At 42.2% G+C, this 10659-nt stretch overlaps 1 protein-coding gene across 4 annotated transcripts in view; it reads left to right on the top strand.

Moving 5' to 3' along the window:
- The window catches only part of PTPN12 (protein tyrosine phosphatase non-receptor type 12), a 122417-nt gene that overhangs the window by 69199 nt on the left and 42559 nt on the right, over nucleotides 1-10659 (top strand). For all 4 annotated transcript variants that reach the window (XM_077471871.1, XM_077471870.1, XM_077471868.1 and 1 more), the window contains exons 5-6: nucleotides 266-304; nucleotides 3527-3598. In XM_077471871.1, the coding sequence (XP_077327997.1) occupies nucleotides 266-304; nucleotides 3527-3598 (111 nt within the window). The remainder of the gene's footprint in view (nucleotides 1-265; nucleotides 305-3526; nucleotides 3599-10659) is intronic.

The raw sequence follows: 10659 nt of genomic DNA, 5'->3' as shown, positions 1-10659 counted from the left end.
TTATTCATGTAGTTTATTAGTAATATTCATCACGCTTGTGTTTTATAATTTTTATATGTAAGTGGTTGCAATATCACTTTCTTTATTGAGGTTTTTATTTTCTCAGCGCAGATATATATGTATGTTAGTAAATCAGACTCAATAGTATGTGGTACATGTTGCAAAGTGGAAATGCACACAAGTATTAGGAACAGTTATTTTAACTGTTAAGTAATTCAGAACCAATTTCTTTTACTAATGATTTTCATTTTTTTTTCCAATGCAGATAATTGTCATGGCATGTCGTGAATTTGAAATGGGACGGGTATGTGCATGGATTATTTTAGCATAAGTTGACTTGTATCTATTTGCAAATTGAATGCACCGTTTCTAAGATTTGGTCATGTTCCGTTTTTTTTCAACTAATAATTGGCTGCAAATGTAGAAAAAAACACTTTGACTGTGTACACACGAGTGGAATGTCCGACAGAAAAAGTCAGACGGAAGCTTTTCATCGTATATTCTGATGGAGTTTATGCCTCATCTGACTTTTTTTTTTTTTTATATTTTTATGAAAATTCTGACAGACCTAGAAATAGAACATGTTTTAAATATTTCCGAGGGAACCAATTCCTATCGGGAAAACCGCTTGTCTGTATGCTGTTCCAACGGACCAAAAACAATGCATGCTCTGAAGCAAGTACCAGACGGAAGCTATTGGCTATTGGACCTCCTATTTCTAGTTGTGTTGTACGTCACCGTGTTCTTCAGTGCTGGTTCACACTAGTGTGATGCGAGAACCCTGCAAATCAACTGCAGATTCCCGCATTGCACTAGACACGCACGGCAGTTCACACGGCCATATGCGAACTGCTTGGGAGTGTCATTATGTTAACGACACCCCCATTTCAGCTTGCATATCGCACTGCGAACTGACAGTTCGGACATGTATCGACATGTAATCCCATTCTGGTCCGAACAGAAAAAAGGGTCCTGTGCGTGTTTGGAATGAATGCGGTGCAATATCAGCCACACTATATGGCTGACATTGCACCACACAGACGTCACATGTAATGTGAACAGCAGTGGCGCTGCAAATTGCATGCAATGTCTAGCATCACACTAGTGTGAACCACCACTTACAATCGGACTTTGGTGTGTACGCGGTGTCAGCGGAACTCCTTTAGAAAAAACGGTCGTGTGTACATGGCATTACCAATTTGAGAAAGCTGATGCTTTTAAGGTTGAACTCCTGGGGGGCGGGGGGGGAAACTGCTGCTTGGTCTCTCTCCACACTGCAAGGGTTAAATTCTTTTTAATGGCGTAAATTGGCTCCCCAGATGTTTTGGAACTACATTTCCCATGATGCTCAACTACACTGCAGAGTGTGTGAGCATCATGGGAAATGTAGTTCCAAAACACCATAAAGTAGCACATTTACTTGCCTATCCCTTCCTCTCCCTGCAGCTATCACTCTCCTGTCTGACACTGGTTTGTGGGTGTCCTCAATTACGATGTAGGATTACTGTGCTTTCGCAGTACATGTTGATGTCAGAGTGCAACCGTTGGGAGTGCCAAAGAGATGTAACTCGGGGGGATTGGCTTTCTAGAAAGGAGAAGCCTGTGGGAGGGAAGGATATTGTAAGTAAATGTGGCAGTATTGCCTCCTGTATTCCCAGCTTTGTGAAAAGTGATCCGCCGCTGATCACTTTTCATGGGATGATAAATACCATTCGTGTAAAAGAAGCCTTACAGTGTGCCTCAGTTGCAAAGCTAACATTTTACTTTATCTGGAGGTCGGCTTGAGGACCTAATTGTGTATTTAATGGTTATATTTTCTTTAGACGTGCTATTTGTAAGACTATGAAAACATTGTATTTTCCAGCACTGTTGTGGACATTCCACCCAGCTCCTCTTTTAATGGGTTTTGTTACCTGTTACCTGTTGGAGCTTAATTTTAGAGCTTAAAAGAAAAGAATGGGGGGAAAAAAATATCCCATAATCCTACTTGCCTGGGTGGATGCAGTATTGGACCGATGTTGCATCCCGCACATCCCCCCCCACCCGCCTCATCACTGAGACTTGAGCCATCAAACATTGCCGATGGCTCAGTTCTCGCAGCTCTCTGCTCTGCCCCCCACGCTCACTGGAGTGCTAAGCCGTGGAGGGACGGGGTGCGGCCATCTCAGTCTCTCAGCAGCTCCCTAAGAGTACTTTTTGTCAAAAAAATTGTATTTCTGTTGGTGGTGTTTGCTCCTCCCTCAACCAACACCCACCGCGCCCCCCCCCCCACAAACAAAAAAACTCCAGCCGTCACTGATTCTAACTGGGGAATGACCTCCTGCCAGAACACTCCGATCAGCTCTCTGCCATTGCCTGAGAGCACTCATTGGGAGTTGATTGGCTGCTAGTTTTCCAGCATGCTTCTGTTGAACCGACTGACATACACACGGGCTGAATGTCTGCTCTTCCTTTTATTTTTATTTTTCTTAAACAGCCAATGTCTCCCCACATTTGGCCCATGTGTACCAGGCTTAAAGAGGAAGTAAACCCTGATGGGTTTACTTCCTCTTTGTTTCCCTGTAAAGGCAAAGCATAATGGGCTTCTATGCATTGCATAGTAGACCATTATGTGTCACTTACCTGACACAGGAGCCAGCGATGTCCCTGATTTCCTCGCTGGCTAGAATCATCCATCTTCATTCTGGGGTCACCGACTCCGGCTCTGTGACTAGCCGGAGTCGTGTAACGTCACTCCCGCACGCGTGAGCCGGCAATCACGGCATGTCCTTTAATGAAAATGGCACGCAGTGACCTTTCTAGAAATGCGCATGCGCCGAATACATCGGTGCATGCGTGGAAGGAATCCTCTTATGGGGAATTGTAAATATCTCCTAAACCATGTAGGTTTAGGAGATATTTACAGCACCTACAGATGAGCCTTAATTAAGGATGAGCTCAGGCGTGTTCGCATGGTCCACGTGCAGAGCCTGCCAGGAAGTTGGCGCTGCACTAATCACAGGCAGTGAGACATTACCCAGATGCAAGGCTGCAGAGATCGGGCAATGTCTCACTGCCTATGATTAGCGCAGCGCTGCGCCGACTTCCTGGCGGGCTCTGCACGTGGATCATGCGAACACACCAAAGCTCATCCCTAGCCTTAATCTAGGCTTACCTGTAGGGGTTTACAATCACTTTTTAAGTAAAAAATCCTTATCTTTTGAATTAAGGGGCTAGTCGTATGAAGCTTCATATTGTGGTATATAAAAAAAAAAAAATTTATTTTTTTATGTAGACCTTGTAAACAAAATATCTTACAGGCTTACAACGTTATCGTTTTGCATTTAATATACTTCACAAGCACTGGTGGTGCTGGTGTTTACGGAACACAAGAAAAGTTCCCATAGTGATATCCTGCTTTTTATAGAAGCACTTTCTTGTCAAGACAATTGCATTGACTTTAAAAGCCGTTTGCCACTGCAAATCTGTGTAATAACTATATTTGTATAGGTATACCCAAGCGTACATTTTTTAATTTGTTTTGCAGAAGAAATGTGAGCGATATTATCCCAACTTTGGAGAGCAGCCTTTAAGTTTTGGACCGTTTCATATTTCATGTGTAAGTATTAACTTAAGAGTGTTTATTAAGAAGCTAATCATTACCTTCCCTTTTTCTTTTTCATACATCATAGGACACAGAGGCTAATGCTCATTACCTACTGCGTTATAACTGTACACCATCTCTAGGTGAATGAACACTGGTAGAAAAAAAAATCTTAGACAGGCGTTGATCCCCTATATAACCCCTCCCATCCAGGAAGTACATCAGTTATTTTACCTGTGTCTGCAAGGTGGATGGGCATGTTTGTTTTGGGCTCTGAGTTCCAGGTCTCTGGTCCCACAAACTGTTCTTTAACCTCTTGGCGCCCAAGGTACTTCCTGGGACATCCTTTACTTTCCGGGGGGGGGGGAGAGTTATCTGATGCCTGAGGCTACAGACCTCATCCAGATATCAGCATTTTCAGCCGGCGATTCCCTGCACCATAAGAACAATCATAGTGGCTGTTCCACCGATTGATCGCTCTTACGGGCAGCGGGATGGGACTCCTGCCCCCCCTCGCCCTCCGGTGCTTCTACCGACTCACCGCTTCCATCGGTGAGTCGAACACAGGATCCGCTGGCCCCTGGATGGAGATTTCTGGCGGACCAGATGGTCACTGGCATCTCTATGATCGTTCGGAGGCCGGGCGTGATGTTATGACGTTGCGCCCGGCCTCTGCATTCAAATAACTGCATCGCCTCAGCTGGGAAGCCGTAACGTGTGTTTTTTTTTTTTATTTTTATTTTTTTATTTTTTTTATTTTATGCTTCCCAGCCCAGAGGTGAGATGTGGGGTCTTATTGACCCCATATCTCACTGTAAATGGGTCCGATCATGCCATATTCCTATTACAAGGGATGACCTTCCTTGTAATAGGAATAAAAGTAATCAATTATTATTATTTTTTTTTTTTTAAAGTGTCAAACTAAAAAAAAAAGTAAAATTAACAAACAATTTATTTTTTAAAGAAATGAAAACAGTGTTCAAACCACACATGTGAGGTATCACCGCAAATGTTAGAGTGAGAGCAATAATTCTAGCCCTAGACCTCCTCTGTAACTCAAAACGTGTTACCAGTAAAAAAAATTAAAACGTCGCCTATGGGGATTTTTGAATACCAATGTTTGGCGCCATTCCACGAGCGCGTGCAATTTTGAAGCGTGACATGTTTGGTATCTATTTACTCAGCATATCTTCATCTTTCACATTATGCCAAAAAATTGGGCTTACTTTACTGTGTGTTTTTTTTTTTTTTTTTTTTTTTTTAAAGCATGAAACTTTTTTTTTCGGAAAAAAAGTGTTTGGTAAATTGCTGCGCAAATACCGTGCGAGATAAAAAGTTGGAACAACCGCCATTGTATTCTCTAGGGTCTTTGCTAAGAAAACATATATAATGTTTGGGGGTTCTATGTAATTTTTTAGCGAAAAAATTATGAATTTTATATGCAGGAGAGAAATGTCAGAATTGGCCTGGATGCGAAGTGGCTAAATGAATCAAGGGATTGACCGATCGGATCCATTTGACAGGCTCTATATGCTTAGAAAAATGTTAGCCGAGCCTCACAAAGATGACACAAGATCCTGCAAGGTTTTGCCTGTAATGTGACCTCCAGGCGCTTCAAAGTGGAATCCTGGACACCACAGTGCTAAGGCATTCCTGCAGGGTGCTGTACATGTCCAATGGAGTGAACCCTAAACATGAAAAGGGTATCCAGTTCTTGAAGGTCCTCAAGTGAAAGGATATGTGAAATATGTGTCACCAGAGCAAAAAAATAAAAAGTGTGTGTGTATAGCGGCTCTGCTGCCGTCATAGGTTCCCCACAAAGAGTATGGGGTAAATAATTACAGTATAAGAGATAACTGCGCTGTCCCTAAAAAAGTTCTTACCACATATCTCAAACAGTGAATATATATTCAGCGATCCATCATTAATATTAACCATAAATTGTAACAGGTGCATGGTATACTAATATAGGAATAATTACATAAGTGAAACAAATGGTATTTGTGTATTAAGCAAAGAGAAGTCCAGTATTTCTCTTCAGAATATAGGGAAAATTACATAAGTAAAATGAATAGTGTAAACAAAGAAAAGACCCAGTTTTTCTCTTCAGACGTTTACAGATCTGCATCCGTAGTTGAAGAAATCTGCATCAATCTGTTAGTGGAAGTAAACTCCCCTATTGTTTTCAGCCAAGGAAGTTGCCATCTTTGCCTCTGTTTTCATCTTCAACTGCTATGGTGCTGCACGTGTGATTCGTTATGACACCAGCCATTGGATGGTTTGATAGTTTGGCTGAGAGCATAGCCAATGTGCAGTTGGCATTCCTGACATGCCTTTTTTTTTTTAACTGTTTAAATCAATGGGTTTACTTCCACTTTAATTCTACACCACCTTCTAGAATGAACACTTACCAAAAACAAATAAAAGCGCCTTGGTTTATACCTGGGTTAACCACTGCACTCGTGAGACTGACAGGGGATTTCCAAATGATATGCCAGTAATCACTTCATACATTAAGTGATCTCATGATTTAAAAAAAAGCAAATGGCCATCATTGCGCATGTGTAAAATGTATTCTATCAATAAAAATAGTATGCGAATTTTGCACTCACAAATGAGGTGCCTTTAGACCGGCACTGGGTCTTTCCAGCAATACTCTTAGGGTTGGTCAGGTGCCATGCCGGCGTGCGCTCCAAGCCTCGGTTTTGGTGCGAGTTAGGACAGGAAGTGACGTCAGTGTTTTGCATCCAATCGTGCATCTTCAGGAAGCTGGCGCTGCCATCTTAAGTATTTATGCCCTTACTGCTGATTGTTTGGCCAATCAAATTGCAGCGGAACTGGAAGTGCGTTTACCGCCATTTTAATTACCGGTGTTCTATGCCATTTCCTTGATCTAATGATTTCCCCTTTTCCCCATACCTTCCTTTCCTACCAAAACAGAACTTGGTACCCCTCCATCAATGCTCATCTATTCCTATATTAGATTGTTCTACATTAAATGTATAGTTAGCCCAAAGGGATCGCTGGAAGGACCTTAAAATTGTCATATTATACTTTATAAAACATTTAAAACTTTAATCAACCTTAATACAACTACCAAAGCCTCTGAGTTATTTCATTTGTTTCTATTATGTATGCTACTAATATAAAAAGATATGAAATGTATCTTAATCAACCTAATCTAAAATAATACTTCTTAAAATACATAAATAAAAATAATGTAAAAATAATAAATTAAAACCACAAAACAAATTAAATGAACACTTGTTTAATACACTATCATTCATTTCACAAATTTTCGGTATATTCTGAAAAGAAATACTGGGACTTTTCTTTGCTTAATACACTACTAACATTTGTTTCATTTATGTAATTTTCCCTATATTAGTATACTATGCACCTGTTATAATTTATGGTTCATATTGATGGATCATTGAAGAATATATATTCACTGTTTGAGATGTGTGTTAAGACATGTTTTTTAGGGTCAGCGCAGTTATCTCAATTGACAGGAACCCGCCGTGAAGGTGAAGGGTGAAGATTGGGCTCTTAGTTTTTAAGCTGCCCTGAGCCTAGATGGGTAGGTGAAACCCCCTTATTTACTTATTGTGGGTTGTCTCAGTTATTGTAAAAATCAGTCAAGCTAACTGGGAGTGGACACCTGTGTATGGCGACCATACGAGGGAGTTTTGGGCCTAGCTGTGGGTGTTTGCAAAGTGTACATTTTTTGCTTGTTTGGCTGTTTTTTTACCTGTATGGTGGCACACAACGGTTCGCCATTTCACCTCTTGGTTTGCCAGGGCGCACGGCGGCCATGGCGCACGGCTTCGCCATAGGTGTTATGTGCACACAAAGCCGTAGCCTAATCTGGACGCATGAAGATTTGTCATAAGAATACAGCCACACCCGTTTACCAGGACCACATGCATGCGCAGAACATCCCGGTGTTGATACTATACCCAGGTATGGTGCCTACAGTCAACGCTGCTGCTTCACCCTTTATCACCAAGGATAAACTGTCCTAAGCCCTAGCCGGGTTAGGGCACAGGATTGCTGGCATGATTGCCTCAATCATGTCAGCAAGTTGCCAAGAAGTGTGACAGCTCCCTCTCCCCTGATCCTCCTAGTTTGGAGCAGGAATGCGTTGAGGATGGGGAAGAGGTAAAAGCTCAGTATTCTGTGGAGGGCCTGGCAGATGAGTCTGCTTCTAAGCAATCTGGACAAGAAGATATCTAGTTTGTGTCTGCCTCTCAGTCGCAGTGGCTTAAGTTGCCTCTTGCAGAGATTACTGATCTTTTTCATTTTTTTCATGGTTTCTTACTCTAAAACCTAGGTGTATCTTATGGAGCAGAAAAATACGGCATTCTGCTATATTTTTTGGGGGGGGGAAAAAATCACAAAAAAGTTAGTGTCTACAAAATCGGGGATCAATTTGTCATTTTCAATTTTTTTTTTCTGTTTTTTTTTTTTTTTGTACTAGTGGCGGCGATCTGACTTTTTTTTTTTCAGGATGGTGACATTGCGGCGGAAAGATAGCGGACACTTTTGACACTATTTTGGGACCATTGACAATTATACAGATATCAGAGCTAAAAACAGCCACTGATTACTGTATAAATGTCACTGGCAGGGAAGGAGTTAATACTAGCGGGGCAGTCAATGTGTTAATTGTGTTCCCTCAGCGAGTTCTAACTGGGGGAATGGGACTGTCTGGGGCAGGAGACCAATCAGTGTTCTTAATGTGAACACAAGATCGGTCTCCTCTCCCCTGAGAGAACTGAGATTTGTGTCTTTACCCCATTCTCGCTGAGTCATGAGCCACCAGGCACGCACATTGGCTCCAGGTACACGCAGCATGTGCGCACCTGCTGTGACGTCTTGAAGGAGCGAAGTACACCTATGGCAATTTGCGCAGCCATGCCAACCACTTGCCGTATAACTGTGGTGGCTGGTCGGCTAGCCGTTAAGAAGTGGAGCATGTCAGCCGTAGATGCAGCAGTCTTTTCCTTAAACCAGAACTTAATTTTTCCAGTGGATAAGGCACAGGGCTTGAAAGACCCTGTTGACAAACTGGAGTCATTATTAAAGGCCTCCCTTTCTTTGGCCAATTCAGCCAGCTGTTGCAGCAGTTGGTATCTGCTAGTCCATAAAGGATCAGGTCAGACGGCCTGACAAGCCTAATCAGGAGGATGATCTTGCTGAAAATAAGACGGATATTCCTCGAGAGCTGTGTTTTACTGTTGATGCCTTTTAAAGGATGCAATACAGCAGGTTTCACGTTCGGCTCAAGGAAATTCCATTAGTCTTGCTGTCACGTAAGCTAGCCTTCCTGATGGCATTACCTTGGCTAGAAGGGTGTCAGAATTGGCCGGCCTTTCATGTAGGGAACCATTCCTAATTCTTCACCATGACAAGGTGATGTTGCGTCCTATTCCATCCTACTTGCCAAAGGTGGTGTTGGCCTTTAAATTGGTACATTGTTTTGCCTTTCTTCTTTAAGCTCCGTTTGGCGGAAGAGACAACTGCATTCCTTGGATGTCGTCCGGGTAGTCAGTTGAATTGTCTAGATCTGCGGAGATCCAAGGATCAGACTCCTTTTATTTTTTATTTTTTGCCAGATGGACCCAAGAGGCAGGCAGTTTCCATTGCCAATTGGGTCCGCCAGTTGGTCATTCGGGCCTATGGTCTGAAACGTAAGCCTCCTCCCTTCAGGGTGAGGGCTCATTCTACTAGGGGTGTAGGAACCTCCTGGACTTTTCGCCATCGGGTATGTGGCTCAGATTTGTAAGGCTTCTACCTGGTCTTCTGTGCATAGGTTCACAAGATTTTCTCAGGTAGATGTTAGAGCAGCCGAAGATTCGGCTTTCGGCCGTAGTGTGCTACAGACTGCCATTTAACCGATTCAGCCCCCGAAAGGATTTACCCCTTAATGACCAGGCAGTTTTGTTTGCTATGCGTCGCTGCGTTAATTCATGTGACAATTGCTCTATTGTGCGACACTGTACCCAAATATAATTGTGTGTTTTTTTGTTTTGTTTTTCCCATCACAAATAGCTTTTTCTTGGTGATATTTGATCACCTCTACGTTTTATTTATTTTTTATTTTTTTGTTTTGTTTTTTGCGTTATAAACAAAAAAGACTTAATTTGGGGGGGAATTTTTTTTATTCTCTGCTATAAAACGCACTCAATAGAAAAATGTAAAAAAAAATCGAATATCTTAATCAATTTAGGCCAATTTGTATTCTGCTACATATTTTTAGTAAAAAAAAAAAATTCCCCAAAAAGCATTTGATTGGTTTGTGCAAAAGTTGGCGCGTCTATAAAAATGGGATAGATTTATGGCATTTTTATTTATTTTTTACTTGTAATGGCGGTGATCAGTGATTTTTGCGGTACTAAGTCATTGCAGCAGACAAATCAGACACCTAACTGACATTTTTGACACCATTTTTGGATGGGCTGCCTGGGACAACACACCGATCCGTCTTTCTGCGTAGAAGAAAGACAGGATCTCTGTATGATCCCGTCAGAACAGAGTTTTGCCTTGTTTACTATGGCAGATCCCTGTTCTGTTTCTGCGGGAAACTATCACGGGCGCTGATTGGCTCCCCCGCTGGCCAAACGGCGCATGCACCCATAGATCACCACGTGCGAGTTGACGTACCGGTATGACGATTCGCGCAGCTGTGCCAACCTGCCGCAGTGTAACTGTGGCGGCTGAACGGCAAGCGGTTATTGCTCTGTAAGTAATGAATAGCCTAACTCCGTGTCCAGTGAAGTAAGATAAAGAAAATGGCATTATATATATATTTTTTGTGATACCTGCAAAATCCTTTTCTTTCAGTACAACATGAGGAGTCAATGCTTGCTACAAAATTAAACTCCTTCCTGTATGGGGGGGGGGGGGGGGGGGGTTATAGAGGGATGGACTGACTTCCTGTCTAAAACTTTGTCTACCAGTGTTCATTCACATGAGGGTGGTATATAACCCACTAAGTAATGAATAATAGCCTAACTCTGTGTCCCGTGATGTATTAAAAAAAAAAAAGGATTTTATGGCTATTTATGATGTGT

The sequence above is a fragment of the Lithobates pipiens genome, unplaced genomic scaffold (genome assembly GCF_037356315.1).
Source record: "Lithobates pipiens isolate NorthernLeopardFrog02 unplaced genomic scaffold, aLitPip1_a1.2 Scaffold_8, whole genome shotgun sequence".
Classification (NCBI taxonomy): Eukaryota; Metazoa; Chordata; class Amphibia; order Anura; family Ranidae; genus Lithobates; species Lithobates pipiens.
Note: the sequence above shows the minus strand (reverse complement) of the source record. Positions and strands in the feature narration are given on the sequence as shown.